This window comes from Lasiosphaeria miniovina (assembly GCF_030549165.1).
Source record: "Lasiosphaeria miniovina strain SMH2392-1A chromosome Unknown B0T26scaffold_5, whole genome shotgun sequence".
In the NCBI taxonomy this organism is placed as follows: domain Eukaryota; kingdom Fungi; phylum Ascomycota; class Sordariomycetes; order Sordariales; family Lasiosphaeriaceae; genus Lasiosphaeria; species Lasiosphaeria miniovina.
This window is the reverse complement of record NW_026848224.1, coordinates 4,799,546-4,824,911: the sequence shown is the minus strand read 5'-3', so window position 1 is coordinate 4,824,911 and position 25,366 is coordinate 4,799,546. Positions and strand designations below refer to the sequence as shown.

The following is a 25,366-nucleotide window of genomic DNA, read 5'->3' as shown; positions in this document are numbered from 1 at the left end:
TGGAAGGTAAAGATATTCCTTACTTTCTCCTTTTTTTTTTCTCCATGATCAAATGGGTCGATACGTGTATATGTACCGGTAGTTTTAGGCACTGTTGTGTTTTCGGCGCATTTTTAAGGAGTCTACAGCTTGGATATTCGAGAGGTCGGCATGAACTGCAGGTAAATATATTTTTTTACGATCGAGTCTAACAAGCCACTGCCAACCTATAAATCCAACCCAACAACCCATAACGCCTCCCCCGTCTATTGTCGTATTATTAAAAGAACCCATGGCCTTCCTTGTATCCTGTATAGTTTCACTCGTCATCATACACCTTCGCCTTCTCCGAGTACTCGACAATGTTGCTGACAATGTAGTTTCCAATGGTGTCGCCTTTGCCAGCGGCGATCCTAAGGATGAACTCGTTCAAATTTTGCCTCCCCAGAATGTCGACATGGTCAGCCGTCTTGGGCCCTCCTCTTGGATTGAAGCGCTCGGGTTCGTGTGGCATCTCAACAACGGTCACCTTGACACCTGCAGGATTGTATCTCTTAATATTCCATCCACGGTTGCACATGTATCCAGTGCTCATTAAGTTGACCGTTCCGTCACCCTCCCCCATAATAACGCCGTGGTCAACCTCGCCCTGCGTCAAGCCCGTGTCTATCGTCATATTTAAGTTAGTTATTGAGCCGGGTTCTGGAGAGCGGTAGAAATATGCTCTTTCTGTCGGCTTTCCCACGCCATAAAAGCAATATATCTTGAGACTGGGTGCGAGCGGAAGTCGAGTCTCCAGAGGATTTATCCACTTCCTCGGGTCGGCTTCGTTGGCCTCAACGTCGGCTCTCGTGTGGGCGACACCATGAGAATAGCTACCCAGGATCTGGTCCCGATACCAGTCGTCAGTGGTCTCAAGCAAATACTTCATGGCTTCATCCACCGTAAAGTTCTTATCAGGGGTCGTCCAATTCTGGCCGATTCGGAAATTCAGGAACGACCCGAAGCTATGCTCTTGGCCGGGCTGGTCGTCCGGGGCCGAGTCAAGATCGCCCCAAATAGCACTTCCGCCAATTGGAAGCATTGATGAGATCCCAGGCATCGCACGAAAGATTTCGGCACGCTCATCCTTGCTAAGAAACTTCTCAAGCCCGTAGACAGCGAATGCGTTTAGCTGTGCGGTATCGCGCATCTCGCCGGAGAGGATGGCTGCGACATCCTTGACTGCGCCAAGCAAGCATCCGCTAACATTAATCCAAGAATCGATATGTTTTTCGACCCAATCATCGCCGCCTTTGCCGCCCTGATCGGACGCGACCCAGTGAAGAAAGTAGAAAACTACTTGGCCGCCCATACTGTGAGATGTGAGAACAACCTTCTTATTTTCGACGTGTACCGACATCTCAATGTAGCATTTCAACCTGGTGAAATAATGGTCCCTCGTTTCAAGGTTTGGATACGACAGCCGCCAGTCATACGCCGCAGTGAAGGAATTGGTCGAGTCGTACCCTAGGGATGCCAGGTTCTCTAGAATCTTGTTCCAAATCCAGTATCCCGTAATGAAGAAATCGGTAGCATCGAACCCCTGTGCAGCACGCAGTTTAATGTCTGGAGGATCCAAGCCCGTTCTCTTGTTCAGCATGATGTGTTTCTTCCAGACCTCTTTCTCCATAACCAGGGCCCTCATCATGCTCCAACTGCCCCATAAACGCTTTCGAAAGTAGGGCCGAGATATGTTCGAGGTTCCCCAAGACTCGAGTCCGGTAGAGATCACCCCCGGGATCATGATGATGGGGTTGTGTGCGGAGAGACCCTCGGAGCGGACCTTGAGACCAACCGAGAAGGCGTCATAACTGTCAAGAAAATCGCGTTCGCCATTCTGAGGTTATGCAGCATCAGCGGAAAGATCGTAAAGGTGAGCGAGGTCAGGGCGTGCCATCGTGTGCATGCTAACGTACGACGAGATCCCGCATGTCCTTCACCAAGCCAGCCGGAAGAACGTCGAACAGGCTGTCCATGCTCAGCTCCCCAATTTCCGGGAATCCAATCAAGTCATTGCTCTTGGCAAAAAAACCAGCAGCTATGATGCCAAATAGACTGCCTAGCAGGAAAATCGCCGTGGTCCTCCGTTTCCGCGCTTTTGGCCGATGGTGGACTACCCTGACCTTCTCGCCATCTTTGACAGGACTCTCGGCCCTGGGCGTCGGCGACTCTGAAGAATCATTTCTGACTGGACGGCGGCGGAGGGTGCTGTCCATGGTGAATGTACGCTGTCTGTCGATCGAGACGGCTTATGGCCCTGGTTGAATGAAATGCCAACGCGACAAGCGGCCAACTGTGTCGAACGAAGGCACACGCCGGTTCTGCTGCGAGACTCCCGTCCACTAGTACAAGCTAGCTTGCCATGAGACTATATTGGAAGTTTTACTTTCCTTCAATATAGACGGGATTGGGTGCTAGAGATCTTGACGGCGTTGGGTCGCTAGCAAGTTCGTTGTTACTTTGAGAGTTTTTCCGTGTTTCAGTATGGTAATTATTAGCGTTCCTTACCCTGGTCAATACATGCACAGTATATTACCGCCCGCATCACGATGGCCACTCCAAATCTGAGACGGACCCTGCAGCGGTTGGCGATTGCTTGCTCGCGCTTCGCCTCTGTGGAACTCGGCTTATTCTATTGTCGTGTCACACTACTTTACGTACCTTATTCAGAACTGTGCTGCTGTTTACGCAGAACCTACCTTAGTTCAAACACTTGAGAGCAGGGGTCTTGACGTACCTTTAACTGCGAACTTCAAGCTGGAAACATCGTGGGATAAGAAACGTACAATACATTACATACAGACCTCACTCCTTGGATACGTAAGTACCTATGTAGCTTAGTTATCCGTAGGTCAGATATGCATGTACAATACATAAAACTTTGTAATAATTAACTTATGTAGGTATCCCCTCCTGACTCCGAATCCGCCTTATTACTTGCATGTGAGAGCCCGAGAAAACTGAAGGCTGTTAATCCGTACTCTGTACTAGTAGGTACCTATGAATGCGGGGTCAATTCAGTTAGCTAGTACGGAGTGTACCTTCTACGTCGTCAGCAGCTGATCTCTCCAAGCTCAACTCCTTTGACTTTGGAGGTGCTCCTCTTGTTTATTTGTTAGAACGACCGTGTCCACTTCCAAGGAGCAACTGTGACTTAATAATCTGCACCATTGACACTACATCCTGCCTTGTACGGTGCATACCCACCCTCGCCTGTGGCAGCCCTCCCGCGAGATCAGAAAACCATGGAAGACGCTCCTCGTCAGGCTGGGCTCCCTGGCGAACTGAAATACATTCAATACGAACACTCGCTGGAGACACAGTACCTACCGGCCATTCGCGCGCTTATCTCTAAGGATTTGAGCGAGCCGTATAGCATATATGTCTACCGCTATTTTTTATACCAATGGGGGCATCTGTGCTTTATGGTGCGTGTCTTCGACTGCTTGTGTCGCTTGCCTACAAGGTTGCCGAGTCTTCAGCTAGACTGACCCAACCTCATCTTCCCTTTGCAGGCACTTAATCCCCTCGATTCGTCGCTTGTTGGTGTAATTATATGCAAGCTTGAACCACACGTCTCGCATTCGCCTCCGACCCTCCGTGGCTACATTGCCATGCTTGCCGTGTCGGCTACGCATCGTGGGCATGGCGTTGCTACTGCGCTTGTCAAGAAGGCTATTGATGCCATGGCCGAAAGGAGTGCCGACGAGGTCGTCCTAGAGACCGAGGAAACAAATATCCCAGCAATGAGGCTTTACGAACGTCTGGGCTTTTTACGGTCCAAGAAGCTGCATCGGTACTACCTTAATGGAAACAGTGCCTACCGGTTGGCCTTGCTTCTGAAGGCAATAGACCCTGACGCCGCTGTCGACTTCTCTCTCGATGACGCAGACCTAGTGCCAAAGTAGATAAATACAACAGGTAACTACCTACCTACTTACCAAGAAAAGGGCTATGTTCCATGATCAGGCTAGCCCCGGCGGTGTCTTCCTCCATGCCTGGTTACGGACACATTGCTCTGCGTTCTAGGCAGATTTTGCAAGACCCAGTATTCGGTCTCGTCCTGAACTCCACGACCATCGTTACAGGACCACGGTCTTAGCCATAAGTGATAAATAATACCAAAGCCACTCGGCCCAGTACTACTTGAGCCACGAGGGGGAAATTGGCGACGGCTGCCTTGAGGACCCTTCGACACAACCTAAGCAGCTTATACTTGAAGGTGGCCAGGATTGGTCAGCCTCGTGAGAACGGTTTGGCCGTGGATAAAAAAGCAACAAACTCCTTCCTCCCTCTAAGCAGAGCTATCTGGGACTTAGGCGCTCAAAGTGAATATCACACGGAAAATGCCCATTGTCTCATCGATATTTCGAAGCGCTCTTAATAAACCCAATTCATGGACCAAGTACTCCATAGAGAGCTCATAAATACCAGGACTTTGTTCAAGCACTATCTCGACACCCCCGCACCGAAAAGGAGCTCCCGGCAGGGTATAGAAATCAATGGCTATTCGGTGTGAAATCACTAGGTGGAGATTTCGGCCATCGACTGAATGGTATAATAGATAAGCCATATAGTATCCTCCCGTGTCGTTCGTTAAGGGGACCATTGACACTACATGCGTCGCAAGACAAAGTTGTCCTTGATATATAGGAATACCTCATTCGAGGAATACTGATCGAGGTTAGTTCCAGCCATGCGGTATGTTGTGGAACTTGGCTCCTTACCATCGACGCCGGGATATCCCATTCGTTTCCTCCATAAATCCCAATTTCTGTCCAGGCATCTAAAGGACATAGTTTTCTTTTTAAAAAAAAAATTTCGTAAGGTTTGCAGTTGGCGGATGTGAAGAACTAACCACACTTATAATATATCTGCTTCCCACTTGGTCTCACGAATTCCAGCTCTCTCATCCGATTCAGTACACGGGCGATATCGCCTTTGTCCCTGAAGTCTCTGGTGTATATGCAGATAAGTCTCTCCTTCTCAGATTCGACTCGTGTTTCGACTTTGGCCGCGGTACCGAGTTCGTTATTTGCTGTCGCTCGAGCAACCTTGCCCCATACTTCATTGACATTTCCGGGTTCAGGGAAAAGCATCCACTTGCCGCTCAGCACATTGCAAGCAATCGCAAGATCACGAAGGTCTTGGACGGTCTCTTCACGTTCCTTGGAGATCCCTCTCTTCGCAACAAAAGGTGTTTTCCCACTCGCATTGCTCATGGCGATAAACTTGGATAGCATGCGGAGTCTTTCCTCCCCGCCCTGCTTGAACGCGGCGACAGCTCCGCTGCTTTCGCCGGGAATGAAGGGATTCGCGACCCATATCCAATCAAAGCCCGGAGTCCTGTTGGTGGTTGCCGGGGGCAGCCGAGCAAGAAAACTGTCTATACTTTCGTTCAACTGCCAGGCACCGATTCTGCCCTCGAATTTGTTGTGCAAGTGCCCCTTTCCGGGCTGTTTCTCAAAATCTTCACGAAATGCGTGGGAAGTAACATCATTATGACTCTTCCACCAAGTCTCAGCGTTGAAATCGTCAACGCGTGCCTTTAACCTTGAGATGGTCTCTTCGTCGCCTATTCTTGGTCAGAGAGATTAGCCTATGCTGAGTTCTCGGAGGGAGGCAGCGGTAGGAGGGAGGACCATAGAAGTCCGAATCTGAATCCATCGTTGACGCTCATAGTAGACGCCCTTTCTGTACGCTTCACGCGCGGACGCGATTTTTTTTCTCTCTTTCTCTTGCCTTTCCGGGTTCTTTTTGGCGTGCATGAGTTTCGGGAGCTTGGTTGTGTGCTATACTAGATGAACGAGGACATTCGCCGGCCATAAGACAGAGGATCGGCCGATTAAATGGCGGTCAAGAGATAGAAAATTCTAGTTCATAATTATCACAGAGGGGCAGGTCTTGCCTGGCCAACCGCTAGAGATATGCATGTGTATTTCCGGTGTTGTTTAGACGGCAGCCAGATTGGTTGGTTCTAGGATTGGCCAATCCTGCTTGACCTTCGTTTTGCTAGCCGGTAGAAAAAAAAGCAAATTTCAACAACCCCAAACCGCATTTCCCATCCACTTTGTCCAATAACACAGTCAAGAAATTCACCTAGACTGCAAGAAAATGAGAACAGGCGGCTCAGATGAGCTGGTCTCGTCCAAAGCGTCGCGGGTATTGGACTTGCAACCTAGCTGCGTGGAGTTTTGCCCAGCCTTCCCATCTTTCTTTTTGGTTGGGACATACAGCCTTCAAACGGATGATGACGCTATTATACACGACGACGCGGGTGTAGAAGATGAGGACCCCCTGCCCGCAGAGCCAGCAAAAGCACAAAGCCGTGATGGAAGTATCATAGTGTTTAGGGTCTCGGATACCCAGGACTTGTGGGTTCATTTTCATATTACACCATCCAAACTGTCCATGCTCTGCTCTCCGAACTCAAGGCTGATGATCTGTGACAAGAATTGAGGTCCAGTCTAAGCCACAGCCATCGGCCATCCTGGACCTGCACTTTAACCCCAATGCCGGGAAACATGACATCTGCGGGGCAGTCTCGAGCACCGCGACTCTCGCAGTGTTCAGGTTATCGCCAGGCGAAGCCCAGACGCAGCCTCTGAAGCACCTCAAGACCATGGATATCTCGACTCTGTCTGGAGCCAAGGAACCGCCAACGCGTGTTTCCGAGGTTCTGTTTCTTTCCTTTTGCTGGCATCCAACAAAAGCTGAGTTGGTTGGTATAACGACGTCGACCGGCCATGTGTACCTAGTCAACCTTGGATCCTTCGATGGAAACTGGAAGTTGCACTCCGACCCGGTCATTACCCATACTCTTGAGAGTTGGTGCGTAGCAATTAGACCATACCTTGACCCTGCAGAGAAGCCCCGGGAATCCGGGACCGTCTTTACTGTGCTTTCCGGCGGAGACGACTCGGCTCTGCGGTTCCGGACATGCACATACGATACATCGTCTGGCATGTCAGATGACCTACTCCCTGCCACTATGGTGAGGGGACATGAGGCTGGAGTCACTGCGATTCTGCCTCTGCCACCTACTATTGAGGTGAGCAGCCCAGGGCTGGTTGTCACGGGAAGCTACGACGAGTATATTAGGCTCTTCTCGATTACCTCTACCGAAGCCGCATACGATTCTCCAAGGCCCAAGTGTCTAGTCGAGAGTAGGCTAGGGGGAGGCGTGTGGCGATTAAAGCTCATCGACGTGGACGAGGATGCAAGTCACGGTTATTCATGGCGAGTCAGGATCCTTGTCTCCTGTATGCATGCTGGCGTACGGGTTGTCGAGCTCCTCAGAACTCCTAGTAGCGAGTATGAGTTCGTCACGGTTGGTAGATTTGAAGAGCATCAGAGCATGAACTATGCAAGCGACTTCCAGCCAGGCTGGAAGGATAGGTTGTTTGTTGTATCAACTAGCTTCTATGACAAACTGATGTGCCTTTGGGAGTGCCGGATGACTTGAGGCGATAAATCATGTCCGCGGCACGCACAATGAAAGAAGAAGAAACTCATTACTGGGGAAACTCATGATAAAACTGCATGATCGGGAAGGCATTGTGGAAAATGATGGTCCTTATTGTAAAGTCCAACCCTCGAGTGTTTGTTCGTGGGGTACCCAAAGATACGAAGGGCCCAGCATACCTTACGGCTGAGGGAGGCGTTAGCTGTATAGTACGAATCCATAATATTCAATCCCAGAGCCGGGCGTTTGGACTGCAGGTACGCGATACCTGGGTAAGGTAGAAAGGTATCGGAATACGAAGCAACCTACCTGGAAATTTATTTTCTTCAGACCAGTGACGCAATTTGGTGCCAGCCCCACCAACACAACACCAAAGAGCCCCAGCTTGCACGGACCATCCAGAACCCCGCGCGTACCCACACAAGCTAGGAGGAGCATTTGAAAGTTGTCGCGCCTGGGCGCGCCTGACATTCTTCAGCTGCCTTAGTACCAGAGTGGGTAATTTGAATGACTGCTTTGGATTTCGTCCAGAAACATCCCAATGATACCCGACGACCAGCCCTGACAATTAATCGCGCCTTAAAACAGGACCGACTCTCGGCGAACTTTCTTTTTGCTGAACAAGCTGCATTTTCCGAAGTTAGCCGGCAAATCGGTTTCTTGGTTGCCCCTTCACCGCCAAGTAGTAAAGAGAAATACCAGCTTCTTTCGCCCGTCGTCAGCTGCGTGCTCACCAACACCTGAACATATGGTTCACTATTGAATTCATTCTGGTGGCTACCGTGTTTTTCGCCCTCAACCACACCCGCCCAACTCGGCCGCCTGACAATTGCGGCAGTCCAGTCTTTTCTGATCCCCCGGCATGTCTAGCATCATGCGAAACGGAGTAGCTGGCGTCGCGGCTGCCGGCGTCGGTGGCGAGGAGGTTCTCGGGAGAATCCATAATGCCCTCGGAATTGTGCACAGTCCGCACTCGACCAACCTGTCTCGGCAAGACGCCCAGCATTTTCTCGAGCATATCAAGACACTATCCGAAGCACCGTCCCACGGCTTCGCCCTTGCCTCCAACAAGGCTCAGTCGCCCATCGTACGCCACTACGGCCTATCGATTCTTGAGCATTCTGTGAAACACAAGTGGGCAGAATATGGTGAACAAGAACGGCAATGTATTCGATCCTGGGTCCTGGAGCTGTCCGAGAACGTTTCCAGGGAGGATCCATCGTATTTGAGGAGCAAGATTGCCCAGCTCTGGGTGGAAATATCCAAACGGTGCTGGGCCGATGACTGGATGGATATGGATGAACTGTTGGTGCGGCTTTGGGAAGTGCCAAACTCCCCGGTCCACAAAGAGTTCGTCCTCCAAATTCTCGAGATACTCTCCGACGAAATCTTCAACGGGGAGGACTCGGTGGTTGCTATGCGACTAGGGGAACTGAGCAAGGCCTGCGTTGAGATCTTCACATCTGCAGCTGTACTTGTCGAGTCTTATCCAAACCGGCAGCCCAAACCGAAAGTACGCTTTGGAGAGGAGGGCTGGATCGGCAGAGTAACACGACTGGTCAGCGAATGTCTCAGTAGGGATCTCGAGCAAAACGAGGATGTTGGCGCGTGTTCGGTGCGGGCTCTCGCAGTTCTCAACTCTGTCCTGCCCTGGGCAATTCCAAACGCGATACACGCCGCGGGTTGTCGCGCCGTCATATGCAGTTGTCTTGCAGTACTCAACGTACCAATCCGAAAGGCTGCTTTGGAGGCACTTCATTCTCTCTACTCCCGGTCAAACTTCACTACCAATGAGTTTGTTGATCTTGTTGTACCAATGTACAGCAATGATCTCGTGGATCTCTGTCGGCGGCTCTTTGAGTGGTCAGCCGTTGATGCCCAAGACATCGACGATGACAAGTACCAATTCGCCAAAAAGTTTTCTGAAATGCTGTCCTGCCTTGGGAACTACCTAGACCGCAAGTTCGCCGCAATACCGCCCCAGACCAACGCTCAAGGGTTCTTGGAGCTGTTGATGTTCGTGGTACAAAGTCAGAGTCTTGTCGTGTCAATCCCCGTGTTGGTTACCTGGACACGACTTCTGAATCACAAGGCCCTGGGACCGGCGGCTGCCAACACTCCGCTTGTCGTTACTCTTTTGGAACTGTGTAGCACTCGCTTGATACGTTTTGAGAACCTTCCAGAAGACAATGAAGATCCGACATACCTTCTCCTTGTCGAAGACACAGATACCATACCCGAGCGTCATGCATTTCTTGGTAATTACCGGCGGTATAGCACTCAAATCATCGAAAGCATTGTCCAGCTCAAGCTGTCCGAGTCGTTCTCTCATATCCTCGATCGGGCCGAAAACGCGTTGCAGACGCTATATGACGGGCAGCCTTGTCTTGACGGTGAGTTGGTATTCTATCGGGACATTGATTGATCTACTAACGCTTTACAGCCGCGAACTATTCAAAGAACTCCATGGCTGTGCTAAAAGTCGACACCCACGCTACAGTTATAGAAGCGGCGCTCAAGGGCTATATTAAGTGGAGGTCGACTCATACCCAGGATCCCGAGGATGTAAGTAACTTATCACGCTCGGTGCTGCTTGTTCAATTTTAACACGGTACAGAAGCAGAAAGCGGAGGCAATTGAGGTGTTCTTCCAAAAATGGTGCAATCAGCTCTTGGAGATCAACTTTGAGGTATGTTAAGCGTTTCACAACAGCCAGTCAGTCTACTAACGTCTTTCAAGGACCCAATGATCCGGAAACGGCTCCTCCAGCTCCTTGTGGCCTTTTCAACCACAGCCCTAGATACGAATGCCGCCTTCATGCTTAGAGTTCTTGAGCACATTCTCATGACCTGGCCGGCGCTACAGCCTGACCACCGGCTTTTCAACGACGCCATTCGAGAACTACAAACAGAGAGCATGGTTGAACTGCAGAGGCTCGCTTCAAAAATGCCCAATCACCTCTTGGTGAGGATCTGTCTACTATTGCTATTGGGGATATTAGGGCTGACAATTATGCACAGGGGGTCTACGACCGACTCGAAGAGAAGGTGAATGAGATGATTGCGTCAGGTACTCTGGATGAGAAACGTCAAGTCGCCTATCAAAGTTTTCTCTTCATCATCATGTAAGTCTACCATGCGGCGATTTTGGAAAGGGGGTTGGGATTTTGATAAAAAAACGCTTACTGGGTCTTAGTCATCGAGCTACTAGCATTGATCAGGGGATCAGGATGACGCGCCTGGCAACCTTCATCGATCCTGTCAAAAACCAGTGGAAAGTCGAATCTCTCAAACAAGCCTTGAATTCCTATCAAGGCTTCTGCGAGCTTGTTGGGCTAGACAAGGTGCAAAAGTACCTTGCCGATCGACGCATCCACGAAATCAACGATTGGGGTTCGACCGATTTGGATGCGGAAGGTTTGGCACTACAAAATGAGATGGAGCAAAGGCAGTCGGTATGTGGTCACTTAAACTATCTAAGCCTCAAGTGTGCTAACCAGTGCTTAGTTGCTGCCGTTGCGCCTAACCAAGTCTTTCTTGACATATTCGGTAGAAAAGCTGGAAAAGAACTCACCCCCGTACCTTGCTTCTTGCGCATTGTGGCAGGACGGGTTTTCCCTTATTCTACCCGAGCTGCTCAAATTCCTGAGGCATGTTATCGTATAGGTACCGACTCGAGAATATTTCTTTGCTAACTTCTGGATAGCTACGCGCATGCATGCCATGACCCAAAGAACTGGAACTTGCTTCCAGTGGAAATGCGGTCCGTGGTAGGCAGAGTTTTGACCGATCGCTTCTGGCAGGCCGGTATATCTGAAGGCAGCAAGGATGACTTCTATGCCAGAGTACTCGACAAAAAGAACACCCTCGAAGGTCTTGCCTCTACCATACGTGGATCGGTTCGGTTCGTACGCGAAACCTGCTACGCTATCGTATACTGCATGAGCCGGCTGGATTTGCAGTTTTACGGGTTTGTCGAGCTGCCGGGGCCTCTGGCCAATGCCTTGTTTCGAGACTCTTTCAGCCTGTCGACACATCAGATCATCAATCTCCTCAACTTAGTGAGATATCTAGTTGATCACTGTCCAGTGGGGCTGAGGGAACACTTTTTGCCGCCCATCCTAGCCACATGCTTCCAACAAATGGATGCTAAGATCAGCTCCGAATGGGAGAAGCTAGGACAGCAAGAGGAAGTACGAGCAGTCGCCGAGGAACTGACCGAGGAGATGAAGGCTGAGAGCATATTACGCCAGCTCACATACTCAGCTGTGATTATGGTGGCTGACTTTCTCGATCCAGCGAGGCCATGTAAGTGCTAAATCGCTCTTTGTCTCGTGTCTGTACTTGCAAACTAACATATTTCCAAGTACCCCTGTCGGATGCCTCAAGCAAAACTGGCGAGGGCGCGAAGTACCCCTCGCTGCGAAGATTTTGCTTGATGAACGCATCCATTATCGGACCGCTCTTGACCTTCTGTAGCCACGCAATTCGCATGCATGATGGTAGGTGCTGCGGCGTGGTGCTGCGGGTCTTCCGGTCAATCGTCCCTGAATTCAATCATGAACCCACAAAATCCCAAAGGGAATCAGAAATTGGCGCGCTTCCCGAAGACGGCTTTCTGATTCCCGAAGGGAATGCTAGCGAGATCCGCGAATTCATCTCAACCGATGTTCTGAAGGCCGCAATTTCTTCGCTGCACGACCCCTACTTCGTTGAATCCCAGAAAGAGCTGGGGTCTCTGATCGCTGCAATCCTTACGGAGTATTCCCTCGTCTCGGCCACACCTCGAAATATACTCACTTCGCTGCCTAATATGAGGCCTGGTGACGTGGATCAGGCGATAAATCAGTTATGTCGGTCCAGCCTGCACCCTCGACAGCAACGGGCAATTGTCTTGGACCTTCTGAAGGATCTGAAGGGTGTCAGCATCTCAGAGATGGGCAAGATCAATAAGAACCTAGACGTCAAGCCTAGCTCGCGGTCTGGAAGAAAGTCTTCACGGAGCAAGATGGCCCAAGAGTTCATGACGAACAATCCGGCCCCGTCTGATGGAACCGCTGATGCCGGCGTATCTGCTGCTCGCAATAAGAGTCCAGATCTTGAGGGGGTAGCTAATATGTTTAACGAAGCTGGCTAATTGGGTGCGTGCTGTCTATCATGGTTTCGAAGCGCAAGCCCGACCTGGTATCGATAACCGCAAGCAGTGGTGGGAGATTCCGCCATCAATACGCTGTGTTCTATGTACAGGACAATGCTTAATTGTGGGTATATCTACGTACCTCAGGTCGTAGCTGTCATGGCTGATTGTTAGCGGTATTCCTGCCATCCTAAAATGCTGCCTCCTAGTTCTGGTGTCGTCGAAACCTGGAGTTTGCAGGGCAAGCGTCTTATTACATCTATGTAGGAATAGAAGAGGCGGCCCATCAATTTATTGGGTCAGATGCTGTATGTACATGTCACTAGCAACTGTGCTAATGCTGAGCATTTTCAAGGGCTATGTTTTTCACAACTAGCCGCCCCCTCTCAGCGCCCCAGCGCCCTAGTCTCACTAAAGGCGAATCTAGCAGATTTAGACACGTCGCCCGGATAAGGAAACAACACCGAATCTGGAAGCGAGTTTGTTGTGGTTCTCATGCTGACAACGCCGTTCAGATAGTCAGGGCACTCAGTTTCCATACGTACTGTTATTCTTGCTCAATATCTCTAACGAGCAAAGAGTAGAACAATGTAGTCTATAGTGTAACTATATTCGTGATAAAACATGGGACCCAGAAACGCCTGGTGGTCGATTGAAGCCTAATAAAAGGCCTGCCTACGATACGGTCATGTTTTCTCGTGCGAGGCTCGAGTAACTGTCAGTAGTGGTAATATGCACCAAAACTAATAAGGTCACTGGCCGGATGCGCCTACCGTTTGCAAGGCATATAACGCTCCGGATCGAATCTGTCCGCCACGATGAGAGGGCGGACTACCTTGATCGTAGGTATTTGGGTGCCATCAATTTCTCTTCCTGGCTTGAATGAACCGCCAAAGACAGCCTGAAAATCCTGCTCATCCATATCTCTCTTTCATCTGTTCTTTCTGTGCTTTTCAACCTCGGGATTGGAGCCCAGGTTCCAAGCCTTGACAAACCAGCTTTGTGTTGCGTCAAGGTAATCTTCGTCCTCGACGTGCTGGACACCCACGCGCACTCCGTCTTTGGTGAAGACCACATTCCTGTCTCCCATCTGCTTCTTGGCTTGCGCCTTAATTTGCATCACGGACTGGTAGATCTGATAGCTGACCCAGCCGAACAATGCTAGAAATAGGAGCGTGATGGCAAGGGGGAGGATATGACTGGAAAGATGCTCCTGTCAGTATCCGCGTCACCGACACAAAGAAAGAAGCCTGGGAAAGGGGCAACAGACCTGATGATTGATCGCGGGGCATCAACTTTTTCCCGTCTCCAAGCCATATTAGCGCCTAGCAAGACCAGAAGTGACCCAAATGTTCGATTGAGCGTGAAAATTTCCGTGATTGCGGCTCCCAAGATTTGGTTGTCGTCGGCTTGGGAAAAGGCGCTAGTCTTGAGACAGGGAGGCAAACCACTCGTTCCACCAACCTCGTAATTAGAAGATGATGCGCGCGCAGGGGGGTTCGATGAAAACACGCAAACTAAATCATTAGAAACGGGTCATGGAAACCTCGGGATAAGAACTCTAAACCGACTTGAGAATGCGACAAAAATGATAATGTGCTGCGACCTTTACATAGCTTGTATGCGCTCAAAGTTCTTCCCCACTTTGAGGCCTCCTTGCCCTGGGGCCTTTTACGTTGACTAAACATGTGAGTGGGGCGCTCTAATCGGCACTACGGAATACAACCTAAACCTGTTATTCGTACTACCTAGGTAGGTCGTCATCCTTTATTAGACCAACGAAATCCCGCGATTACCAAGGTGAAAGTACCTCGTAAACTACCTTAGGTAATGTACCTTATGTAAGGTAACGTACTGTGCTTTACGCTAGTCCGTGCGCACAGTCACGTGCGAGTCCTCTGTCTGGACAACCGCTCAGACGGAGCCTGCCACTCCCAGCCAGCTAGGCCCCAATGGTCCAAGTTCGAGTGCCATCCACAAACCATCCTGGGCGCATTCGGCGACTCTTGCCACAGTGTTCTAAAACAACTTCCGCATCTTCGCCATCCTCGACCCAAGCCCCGAATTTCTTACTGTCCAGGCGGTGACGACATTGGGGGCATCCGTGAAAATTGGTGCGGATCAAGCTCGCTGACAAGGCCACCTGGTTTGTTGTCTGCACACATACCTTGTCTAGAAACCCCCTCGCCGCCGAATGTGGAAAGGCCAAAACAGTATAGGACAGCTTCCAACTTTCAATCAATCGAAAGCTCTGGGCTCGCTTTGCTCTCCACCCGCCCGCCTACATCACCCTCAACAGCTTTGCCTCTACAAGTTCGTCTACCCGGCTGTGTGACCTGCATCAGATCATCAGTCGACACTTGGCTGCCGCTTTTTCGCAGGGCCTCAACTCACATTTATCACCACTTTGTCGCGCCCTGCGCACGCGCTGCAACGTACGTCGGTAACGGAGCGACTCAAAATGTCTGCTCCCAACGACGGCTACGGCCAGTACCCTTCGCAGCAGTTTGGCGAGAAGCCCGTCTACCCGGACCAAGCCTCACAGGCCTTCGAGAACTCATCTTCTCCTCCACCCCAGGCCGGCGCGCAGCCTGCTCTTGACCACGGCAGAAAAAAGAAGAGAGCATATGCGGCGGGTGCTTTTGATGTCGCAGCGGGAGGGAATGCTGCAGTAGTAGGGCAACTACCAGGAGGGGGCCAGTTTGGAGCTCCCCAAGCCGCCGCACCAGCTTACGGAGGATACCCGCAGCAGGACGCGCAGCCTGCTCCTTATAGTGCCCCCCAACAGCAGTACGGTTCGGGACAACCGGCTGTTACTGGCGTGGGAGCCTACCAGGCCCCTGAGCCTTACTATCCCTCAGCCGGAGCGCCGCCCGCTGCCGGCGCTGCTCCGGCGGGAGGTGTTGGCGGCATTACTTCAGGGCTCTCGTCCATGCAGCTAGGACCCGGACAACAGCAGCCGCAACAACTGCCTCAGACAAGACCCGGCCCACTGAATCAGCTGTATCCAACCGATCTCCTCAATCAACCCTTCAATGTATCAGAGTTGGACCTCCCCCCTCCTCCCATCATCTTGCCCCCGAATGTAAGTAAACTATACCGATTTCTTCTTAAACATTCTTCATACTTACTCGCAACGAAAGACCAGCGTCACACCATCTCCTGATGCAAACTGCGCTCCGAAATATGTCAGATCTACATTAAATGCCGTACCTACGACGCACTCACTCCTCAAGAAGAGTAAACTGCCTTTTGCGCTCGTTATTCAGCCGTATGCAGCTCTTCACGATCTCGACGACCCCGTCCCGATCGTCCAGGACCAGGTCATCTCGCGGTGTCGGAGATGCAGATCCTACATTAACCCATTCGTGACATTCCTGGACCATGGCCATCGCTGGCGCTGCAACATGTGCAACCTCACCAATGACGTACCCCAGGCGTTTGACTGGGATGCTGCAGCCCAGAAGAGCGTGGATCGTTGGCAACGGCATGAGCTAAACCACGCAGTTGTCGAGTTCGTTGCTCCCCAAGAGTACATGGTCAGACCTCCACAGCCACTTGTCTATCTCTTCCTATTTGATGTCAGCTACGCCGCTGTTTCCACCGGTCTCCTTGCCACAAGTGCCCGGACCATTTTGGACAGTCTTAACCGAATACCCAATGCCGACCGCCGGACCCGCCTCGGCTTCATTGCTGTGGATTCGAGTCTGCACTATTTCGCGGTGCCCAAGGACAACGAGGAGAATGGCGAGACCAGCATGTTAGTGATCAGCGACCTGGACGAACCTTTCCTCCCTGTTCCCCAGGAGCTACTTGTTCCCCTCACTGAGTGCCGGGCGAGCATCGAGAATTTTCTCACGAAACTCCCCGAAATGTTTGTCAACAATCAGAACAACGGCTCTTGCATGGGATCAGCCCTTAGGGCTGGACATAAGCTCATCTCCCCCCTCGGCGGAAAGATTGTGGTTTTGAGTGCATCTCTGCCAAACGTGGGCTACGGAAAACTGGAGATGAGGGAAGACAAGAAGCTTCTTGGCACATCCAAAGAGAGCGCCCTGCTTCAGACTGCTAGCAGCTTTTACAAGAGCTTTGCGGTTGAGTGTTCCAAGAACCAGGTCTCGATCGACATGTTTCTCTTTTCGTCTCAATATCAAGATGTCGCGTCCCTGAGCAACCTACCAAGATATACTGGTGGCCAGACGTGGTTTTACCCTGGCTGGAATGCAGGTCGAGCAGAGGATGCCATCAAGTTCGCCACCGAGTTCAGCGACTACTTGTCGTCGGAAATCGGTCTTGAGGCTGTCCTCCGTGTTCGAGCCACGACCGGTCTGCGCATGAGCACATTCTACGGCAACTTCTTCAATAGGAGCTCGGACTTGTGCGCTTTCCCAGCCTTCCCGCGCGACCAGTGCTACGTTGTCGAGGTCGCCATAGACGAGAACTTGACCAAAAACATTGTCTGTATGCAGGCAGCTGTGCTGCATACTACTTGCAACGGTGAACGGCGGATCCGTGTAATGACGCTAGCTTTACCAACGACGACCAACCTCGCCGACGTCTATGCCTCAGCGGATCAGTGTGCCATTACGACGTACTTTAGCCACAAGGCCGTGGAGAGGGCCTTGAGTAATGGACTGGAGTCGGCTAGAGAAGGACTTCAGAGTAAAATCACGGAGCTTCTCCAGACCTTCAAAAAGGAGCTGGCGGGCGGTAGCATGGGCGGAGGATTACAGTTCCCATCTAACCTTCGCGCTCTTCCCGCTCTGTTCCTCGGCCTGATAAAGAATGTTGGTTTGCGAAAGTCGGCACAGATACCATCCGATCTCAGGTCTGCAGCTCTCTGTCAGCTTTCGACCCTCCCTCTACCCCTATTGATGCAGTACATCTATCCTCGATTGTTTTCTCTCCACGACATGCCCGACAATGCCGGTATTCCGGATCCCGAGACAAGCCAAATTGTACTTCCACCCTCACTCAATCTTTCGTCCGAGAGATTTGTGTCTTACGGTCTGTACCTCATTGATGACGGCCAGACACAATTCTTATGGGTTGGTCGCGATGCTATACATCAGCTGCTAGTTGACGTGTTTGGCGTGAGAGACCGAACACAACTACACGTTGGAAAGGGCACTGTACCAGAGCTCGACAATGACTTCAATGAGCGCGTTCGAGCAGTCATTCAAAAGAGTCGTGACTACAAGTCTCGAGGGGTGGGAAGTATCATTCTTCCGCACTTGTACATTGTCCGCGAAGATGGCGAGCCAAGCCTTAAGCTATGGGCTCAGACTCTGCTGGTGGAGGATCGGGCGGATCAAGGCATGAGCTTCCAGCAATGGATGGGCGCTCTCAGAGAAAAGGTGAGCGGTTGAACAGAGTCCGGCCCAAATTCAGATACGGTTGTGCTGATGCTTAGTTGTAGGTGGTTCAATGACATGGCGGTGTACTTTCGCTTCCGAGTAGTTTGGGCCTTTGATACGCCAGTAGAACTTGTTCTTTTGAGGATAGGGGTTGGCAGAACAAACAAAATAAAACCAAAGAGGAATCAGAAGACTTGCGAGTACAAGTACAACAGCATTGCTAAACTGGGTTCTGACAATCGTCGGCCGTTTATAAGCTGTCTATTAATTAGTTGTCAAATCTCCTGCAATAAACCCCCTGGCAATGTAGGCTTTTGGTGTTGCGGGGATATCTGTCTGTTTCGAATCACCTAGGCACTAGATCCCCTTGCGGCCTGGGATCGCCTTGAACTTGGGATTGGAAAAACAAACAACCCAATTCTTGCCGAAGCCAAGATTATTATACGAGATACTCTTGACGACCAGGTCCTGATTTTCGTAGGGTACACATTAAATCTGACAATGTATGATACCTAGCGTGGATTGTGCGACTGGGAGGTTTCAAGGCCTTATGTAGGAGCCGCTAACTCGCCCTTTCCAGGTTTGTATATACATATTACATTGTACAGTGTACATACGACGCATGCACAAGAGATGCTCCATAGTAGGGCACTTGGCGATGATAGGTCACAAAATGAGGAGAGGAATCAGCAAAGATTGCTCGCGAGCTGAATTCCCAACACTGTGGGCTTCCTCCAAAAGGACGCGATGCCACTATGGAGTGAAGTAGCAACCAAAACCACATGCTGCTCTTCTGTTACATTCAAGTTCTTCCTGTTGTCGAATCTACCTCTTATGCGGATGCCGTTGTCTCCATCCAAGTCACCTGTTATATTAGGTAGGCTAGAATCAGACGAGGTGCGGCTCTTGCTCCACAAGAAGTCCCTAGTCCCCAGTCCCCACTCAGGACGGGTTTCATATCTCAAAACCAAGAGAAGGGCACGACCTCTCACCTCAGACCGGGCCGTCAGGATTGGCCAGAGGCCCAGAGGCATTCTGTTTCTAGTGACAAAAATGGCTAGGCCGGGCCTGAAACCACAATCATCGTTCGGCCATTGAGACCCGACACGCGCTCGACTGGCGACACCAAGGGGCTGAGTGCTCACTTTGGCCGGCGCCTAATTTGAGCCCTGGTTGGCTGCCGAAGCGTGTGTGTCATGCATCGCAACCAGGGCAGCTAGTATAGTGTCGTGTGCATTGTATCTGCCACAAACTGCAGCGTGATGGCCTCAACAGCGGGGCGCCAATATGTCACGGCCCGTATTCTACAACCTCTATGATAACCCCGAGGACAAGAAAACGAGTCATCGTCATTTCAACAGGGCAGAAGAGGTATCGCTATGCAAGCCCTCGCGCTGCGTTGCGTCTTCAAAACAGCCCAACGAGAACCCCATAGGGCCGAGATTCTTTAGCGCCGACGGTTAAAGACTGACTGCCTCGACTTATCCTCCACTCAGCACCGTGAGACTGCTCCTGGCCGGCCAGCATGCCTTAGAACCCCGTAATACCTACCCGGGAGGTTGCGAAGGGGCCAGGCCGAACACAGAGATCCACGTTCCAATTATTTCAGGCCCTCTTCTCTCCAACATCCCGCCGCTTTGCTTGGCTTCGACTGAGCTGCAAGGACCCGCCAAGGTCCATTCTCCCTCACTTGAATGGGCACTGAGGATGTTGGATCATGCTTATAGCACAGTGCACAAAACAATGGCCAATATTCTTCAACGAAGTGACTTGTATTTGGTATCTCTAAACACCCCATGTCTCCATGGCGATCTATTTCCGCCCAATGACGGGGACGGGGAACCCCGCTACACTCTTCCGTGCACTACGCCGTAAGGTAGAGGTAGAGAGCACTGGCGTTTTGAACCCCACTGTCGAGACTCCAAGCGAGTCCCGATCCAGACCCTAGTAGGCCTGGGCTTCCAACAAAGAAGGTAGCGCCCACCTCAGCACCCACAGGACAGTGGCAGGCAACGCCCATCTACCCGCCATCGCAGCCTGAACCACCCGACGTCCATGCTTTTTCCCACGGATTGACCCACCCCTTTCTTGCCCGCCCGTGACTTGTCGCGCTGCTCTTTGCTCCTCTTTACCTCTTTGCTTCCCCCGAAGACTGCCCTTCGTCGATAGCTTCGTCTTTTGTCGCAGCTGCCGCTAACTGGTCGCTGTTCGCGGTCTTTATTTTATACTTTCCCCAGTGCGCGCAACAGCTCCTCACGGCGACGCAAACGGCCCTGCTCAAAGTTCCTCCGGCCTCTTCATAGCTCACATCCCCCGCCTTCCTAGGTAGTCAAGAGCGGGGCAACTTGTCGCGCGCCTGTCGCAAAACATCTCCCCCCGCCCGCCAGGTTCAGGGTGAAGCTCCCACTTGCAAAGCCGGTATGTTGTGTGTGTGCTCATCTCAAGCTACACGTCAATATTCTCTGTCCGTCTGCCTTTCTGCCCGTCTTCCTGTCTGCCTGTCTCTCTCTATCTCCGCTCAAGTCCTCCGAGAAGATGATGTAGATACGCTTTCCAGCCGGCCACCGGTCCCTGCCTGAATATGAAAATGGGACACGCTGGCCGGCCTTGGACTAGCTGTCTTCTCACAGGCGTGGAAGCTGTCAGCTCCTTTTCCAGTGTTGGAAAAACGCCCAAAGACCAGGCGAGGCGTCTGATCGCCAGCCTAGTCGTCCACTTCCCCCACCCCCTCTTCTCAACCTGCGAGCGCATGGTCCCTCACGGCCGCCCGACAGCTTCTGGAAGCCTTTCTTAGTTGTACCCACGTACCCCTTAATCGCCAACCGCTTTCGCTCCTTACCATTTGATCCCTGATCGCCAGGCCGTGGCGTGTGCTCTGCCTGGTTTTTCCCCTATCTATAGTGCCGAATGTCAACTTCATGTAAACTTGGGTATCCGCGGCTTTTTCTGACATCCGGGTGCTTGGCCACTGAGCGCAGCGATCGTCCCAACTTTCAGATCCTTGGCCGCATTGTATTTCGCCTTTTTGCCCGTTGGATTTCCCAAGCTAACAGCTGTCGCGCAATCCCGCAGACAAACCTCGCTCCGTCGAACATAGAACTGCCAGCCGGAATTCTCGTCGCTCCCCGTATTCTTTTGGCATTCCACCGAGGCAGCAAATCAATTTGCAAAAGAATTCGGTCTTGTCCAAACAATCCGCGTGCTCGGTCTCTTGTTCTGTCCGCCACGTTCAAGACCTGGACCTAGACCCAGACCTGTATCCAACACAAACCCGGCCACTCCTTCTCTTACCAACAAGCAGCGACCATTTTTATCACCCACGAGCTCCCAGCTGCTGCTTTGATCGGGGTCAGCGGTATCTGGTCCCTAACCCCAATACTCAGCCTGTCCTCGGGTTCTACATACCACCCCCCGTCTCCCGCGCCCGAGACTGGCCTTTCAATCCCACAGCTGCGCGCAAGTGTTTGTTCACACTTATTCGAGCCACCTTGTCGTCGCCTCTCAACTGCATCAGCGTTCTCTAGATACTTTGATTGAAAATGAGTACCCCGCTGCCCCGGGCCGGCGCCCGAAAGATATCTTTCAACGTCAGCGAGCAGTATGATATTCAAGACGTCGTTGGTGAGGGTGCCTACGGAGTCGTGTGGTGAGTTGATTCCATGACTATTCCAAGTACCGAACGACATCTATCTAACCTGATTCGAACAGCTCGGCAGTCCACAAGCCATCCAGCCAAAAGGTTGCGATCAAGAAGATCACCCCGTTCGACCACTCCATGTTTTGCCTACGGACCCTGCGCGAGATGAAGCTGCTACGATACTTCAACCACGAGAATATCATCTCTATCCTCGATATTCAGAAACCCCGGAGCTACGAGACCTTCAACGAAGTCTATCTAATCCAGGTACGGTCCATTGACGGCCCCTACCGTCTTCATTGTTACGCCCTTACTTACACCGCGAGAATAGGAACTAATGGAGACGGATATGCATCGGGTCATTCGTACCCAAGATCTTTCAGACGATCACTGCCAGTACTTTATCTACCAAACTCTACGCGCCCTCAAGGCAATGCATTCGGCCAACGTCCTTCACCGAGACTTGAAGCCGTCTAATCTGCTGCTGAATGCCAACTGTGATCTCAAGGTTTGCGATTTTGGGTTGGCTCGGTCGGCTGCATCACAGGAGGACAATTCAGGCTTCATGACCGAATACGTGGCCACCCGCTGGTACCGCGCCCCAGAGATCATGTTGACCTTCAAGGAATACACCAAGGCAATTGATGTCTGGTCAGTGGGCTGTATCCTAGCTGAAATGCTCAGCGGCAAGCCACTGTTTCCCGGCAAGGACTGTAAGTTACACCTATATGTGCGCCCACACCTGCCTTGAACGAACGTCAACACTAACACATCCTGAAGACCACCATCAACTTACCTTGATTTTGGACGTCCTTGGAACGCCAACCATGGAGGATTACTATGGCATCAAGTCACGTCGTGCGCGCGAGTACATCCGATCCCTGCCATTCAAGAAGAAGGTTCCTTTCCGAACCTTGTTCCCAAACACTTCAGATCTCGCCCTGGACCTCTTAGAAAAGCTCCTTGCCTTCAACCCCGTGAAGCGCATCACGGTTGAAGAGGCACTCAAGCACCCATACTTGGAGCCTTACCACGACCCCGATGACGAACCGACTGCGCCCCCTATTCCGGAAGAGTTCTTTGACTTCGACAAGCACAAGGACAATCTGAGCAAGGAGCAACTGAAGCAGTTGATCTACCAGGAAATCATGAGATAGGAGAAAACCTCATAGGTTTTGTCTTGAGTTCCCTTTGTGGAATCCCGAGATGGTGTGCTTTTCGGCTACATGATTGGCTTGACTTTGTTCAAGGTGGGGAGGGGGTACTTCTGAATTACAGAAGGCAGTTTCTGTCCGCTTGGATACCCAAACCCTGTCTGGATCGAGCTGGCGGAGCGATAAGCGAGGATGCGGGATATGAATCTGAAAGGTGGTCAGATATCCAGGGATGGATTTGCTTAGAAGAATTGTCGGTTTAATTTCGACTTCGTTTTTTCTCATGACTTTTATGCAGTAATGTATACTCCTTTGGCCGGCAGGACGTGCCAGGAAAGGATTGTTTTGGGCTTTACCTACTATACAGACGAGTTCGAGAATTTCTTTTGATACTAAAAAGCGGTTGTAGTCTCGATTGGGGTTGGGGGGGGAGGGGAATAAGACGTTGGAAAAACTGAGCCGTTTATCTGACCACCGGGCATGACTCACACGTGGTAACCCAATTTCCCATGCTCCCCCCAACTTCTTGTGATATCGTTTCTTCACGATATCCATCCAGATGTAGTAGCCTGTTCGAACATCATAGGCAGAGCGTAAAACCTAAGGCATGTAGATAGAGCAGGGTGGTAGGTACCTAGTCAATAACATGGATCTGATAGCTTTGTTCATTAGACGTGCCCCTTAGTCCTTCCCCGTTAGAACTTGACCTAAACGCCGTGCCAGAAACGCCCATCCTCCTATAAGATAAATTTACCTATCCACTTCTGCCAGCTTCAGTCCCATTGAAGGGCCAAAACACACAAAGCTCTCCTTATTTTGAATACAAAGATAGTAATTGACCGTCCATGCTCAGTATCGTACTTAAGAGCCATGCGCTTCAAGGCTCAACGGCCGCCTGCACCAATCACCCACATCTCGACACCAAGGACCCCAAACTTTTCGCCTTCGTCACTCAGCCGCTCGTTGCCAAATGTTGGGCACATCGAGCTCCTGCCCCTTTCGAGGCTGCCATCAAGCCATAACCCATACTTGCCGTCACCGGCACCGACACTCAAAAAATGGGATTCGCAAAGTATGTAATACTCATTGACGCCGCTATAAGGGAAGGCCTTGAAGCGGATTGACAGCGAGCCTAGGGTTGTTGCGAAGCTAGCAACACTAGCTGTGTCGCTGTTGTTCAGGGTGCTGGGGGTCGACAGGCTTGATGACTGACTATATAGACCTAAGGATGGGGCCGCGGCAATAGTTGTAGTGCGCGCGGTCAGGTGAGAGGTATCGGTAGAAGGGGGAGGCGGAAGGGATGCTAGAACGGAGGCCCGCCAGAGGAAGCACTCTCCGGTTCCAAAGTAGCTTGGGGCTGGGTGTGGGTAGTCGGAAAGGTACGCGCCAAAAATCTAGGCACAAAAAAAACACGTGTTAAAAGAAGAAGCCCGTCCGTCTTAAGTGCAGGCTGTGAAGTAGACAGAGTGACTTTGCGCGGGAAACGGCCGGTATATGGGATGCTCGTAGAGGACTCACCCCGCCCTCGCAATCTTTAACCACCAGTACAAAGCCTACTCGCCTCCCCTGGTATGCAGCGCACTTTTCGTAGAGCGTGGCTAAGCTGGCGCCGTCCTGATCAAGACTATACACCAGGTTCCATTCATCCCCAATACTTAGACGTGTAGGCACCATGATGCGAACTTCTTCCGCAATGGCCGTGGTCAGTAGCCTGGCCTCTGGCGTCGTGTCATCCGAAAAGCCATTGAGCCGCAGTGGCTCGAGCGGCGGGGGTCGCATTGGCGACGCGGTCCGATACGTGTGCGGCGGAGTATATATGCCGTCTAGGCCGTTGCTGTGGAGGTTTCCACCACCGGTGGGATACGTCTGGGAATTATGGAAGGACGAGTTGAAATTGGGTGATGTTGACGGAGAGGCGGTGTCCGACGAAAACCGGCGGACGAGACCACCCCAGAGGCTAGATACCGATGATGGTAAGAAAGCCGAAGAACTAGCGGAGGCTCCTGTTGGCGTAACTACGCCTGGTGAATGTGTAGGCGACGAGTTGTATTCGGTATTACGAGGACGAAGACGGTTGTCCTGTTGCGACGAGTAGGAGCTCATGGTTCGGCGAGTGTGCAAAAGGAGGCGCGTTCGTTCGCAGGCACAACCCGATAGCACTGTTGTGTGGTGTGTGGAGCGTCGGCAAGAGGGGTGCCGTGCTTCGGTATAGTGCCGGGCGTCGACAAATACATGGGTTTCTTTCAGACGGGAAGAGTTGTGTCGTGAAGTTTAACAAGAAATGCTGCGTATGATGATGGTGGCGCGGCGGCCAAGTCGGATACCAAGAAACGCCCCTGCAATGCAAGGATCCGTGAAGCGCTTGTCGTGCGGTGCGGGGAGGCGGCAGCCGTTAGTGTCTTCAGGCACGTTTGTGTTTAATGTATCTTTTAAGTAGTTTCTGCGTCAAAAATGCCAAAAAGTACATAAAGGGTACAGAGTATGTTCATGGGTGGATGTCGACAACCTTACTAAGTATCTGAAGGCAGCTTAATTCAGTAAAGGGGAAGAGGGGTTCAGCGCTGAGTGCCTGCTGTAGTAGGTAGGTTATAAAAAG

The 25,366-nt window shown here is 51.4% G+C and overlaps 10 protein-coding genes across 10 annotated transcripts; 5 read left to right on the top strand and 5 right to left on the bottom strand.

The window, feature by feature from the left end:
• Positions 1-143: 143 nt before the first annotated feature.
• Positions 144-1,821, bottom strand: B0T26DRAFT_718637 (Lecithin:cholesterol/phospholipid:diacylglycerol acyltransferase). Its single transcript, XM_060442389.1, has one exon. It carries the CDS (start codon positions 1,763-1,765, stop codon positions 299-301), a length of 1,467 nt encoding a protein of 488 aa, XP_060295165.1. The 5' UTR covers positions 1,766-1,821; the 3' UTR covers positions 144-298.
• Positions 1,822-1,823: 2 nt separating this feature from the next.
• B0T26DRAFT_375900 (uncharacterized protein) lies at positions 1,824-2,473 on the bottom strand. The gene is made up of 2 exons (XM_060434686.1): positions 1,916-2,473; positions 1,824-1,858 (listed from the first exon to the last, which is right to left on the bottom strand). The coding sequence occupies exon 1, from the start codon at positions 2,235-2,237 to the stop codon at positions 1,929-1,931; it is 309 nt and encodes a 102-aa protein (XP_060295164.1). The 5' UTR covers positions 2,238-2,473; the 3' UTR covers positions 1,824-1,858; positions 1,916-1,928.
• Positions 2,474-3,266: 793 nt separating this feature from the next.
• Positions 3,267-3,929, top strand: B0T26DRAFT_742342 (acyl-CoA N-acyltransferase; the record flags this gene model as incomplete). The annotated part of the gene is made up of 2 exons (XM_060444094.1): positions 3,267-3,449; positions 3,537-3,929. The coding sequence occupies 2 exons, from the start codon at positions 3,267-3,269 to the stop codon at positions 3,927-3,929; spliced, it is 576 nt and encodes a 191-aa protein (XP_060295163.1).
• Positions 3,930-4,635: 706 nt separating this feature from the next.
• B0T26DRAFT_649950 (uncharacterized protein) lies at positions 4,636-5,688 on the bottom strand (the record flags this gene model as incomplete). The annotated part of the gene is made up of 4 exons (XM_060438136.1): positions 4,636-4,695; positions 4,749-4,807; positions 4,880-5,596; positions 5,664-5,688. The coding sequence occupies 4 exons, from the start codon at positions 5,686-5,688 to the stop codon at positions 4,636-4,638; spliced, it is 861 nt and encodes a 286-aa protein (XP_060295162.1).
• Positions 5,689-6,135: 447 nt separating this feature from the next.
• Positions 6,136-7,486, top strand: B0T26DRAFT_650682 (uncharacterized protein; the record flags this gene model as incomplete). The annotated part of the gene is made up of 2 exons (XM_060438203.1): positions 6,136-6,399; positions 6,482-7,486. 2 exons carry the CDS (start codon positions 6,136-6,138, stop codon positions 7,484-7,486), a joined length of 1,269 nt encoding a protein of 422 aa, XP_060295161.1.
• An 874-nt stretch (positions 7,487-8,360) lies between these two features.
• On the top strand, positions 8,361-12,622 carry B0T26DRAFT_742339 (armadillo-type protein; the record flags this gene model as incomplete). The annotated part of the gene is made up of 9 exons (XM_060444093.1): positions 8,361-9,879; positions 9,930-10,051; positions 10,110-10,175; positions 10,226-10,450; positions 10,507-10,610; positions 10,682-10,940; positions 10,993-11,135; positions 11,192-11,793; positions 11,853-12,622. 9 exons carry the CDS (start codon positions 8,361-8,363, stop codon positions 12,620-12,622), a joined length of 3,810 nt encoding a protein of 1,269 aa, XP_060295160.1.
• A 931-nt stretch (positions 12,623-13,553) lies between these two features.
• On the bottom strand, positions 13,554-13,939 carry B0T26DRAFT_678120 (uncharacterized protein; the record flags this gene model as incomplete). Its single annotated transcript, XM_060440180.1, has 2 exons — positions 13,554-13,821; positions 13,893-13,939. 2 exons carry the CDS (start codon positions 13,937-13,939, stop codon positions 13,554-13,556), a joined length of 315 nt encoding a protein of 104 aa, XP_060295159.1.
• Positions 13,940-15,083: 1,144 nt separating this feature from the next.
• B0T26DRAFT_648732 (COPII component protein) lies at positions 15,084-17,991 on the top strand (the record flags this gene model as incomplete). The annotated part of the gene is made up of 2 exons (XM_060438021.1): positions 15,084-15,707; positions 15,766-17,991. 2 exons carry the CDS (start codon positions 15,084-15,086, stop codon positions 17,989-17,991), a joined length of 2,850 nt encoding a protein of 949 aa, XP_060295158.1.
• A 3,527-nt stretch (positions 17,992-21,518) lies between these two features.
• B0T26DRAFT_753908 (kinase-like domain-containing protein) lies at positions 21,519-22,773 on the top strand (the record flags this gene model as incomplete). The annotated part of the gene is made up of 4 exons (XM_060445762.1): positions 21,519-21,625; positions 21,688-21,883; positions 21,948-22,329; positions 22,397-22,773. 4 exons carry the CDS (start codon positions 21,519-21,521, stop codon positions 22,771-22,773), a joined length of 1,062 nt encoding a protein of 353 aa, XP_060295157.1.
• An 881-nt stretch (positions 22,774-23,654) lies between these two features.
• B0T26DRAFT_678117 (uncharacterized protein) lies at positions 23,655-24,873 on the bottom strand (the record flags this gene model as incomplete). Its single annotated transcript, XM_060440179.1, has 3 exons — positions 23,655-23,902; positions 23,984-24,164; positions 24,289-24,873. The coding sequence occupies 3 exons, from the start codon at positions 24,871-24,873 to the stop codon at positions 23,655-23,657; spliced, it is 1,014 nt and encodes a 337-aa protein (XP_060295156.1).
• Positions 24,874-25,366: the final 493 nt, after the last annotated feature.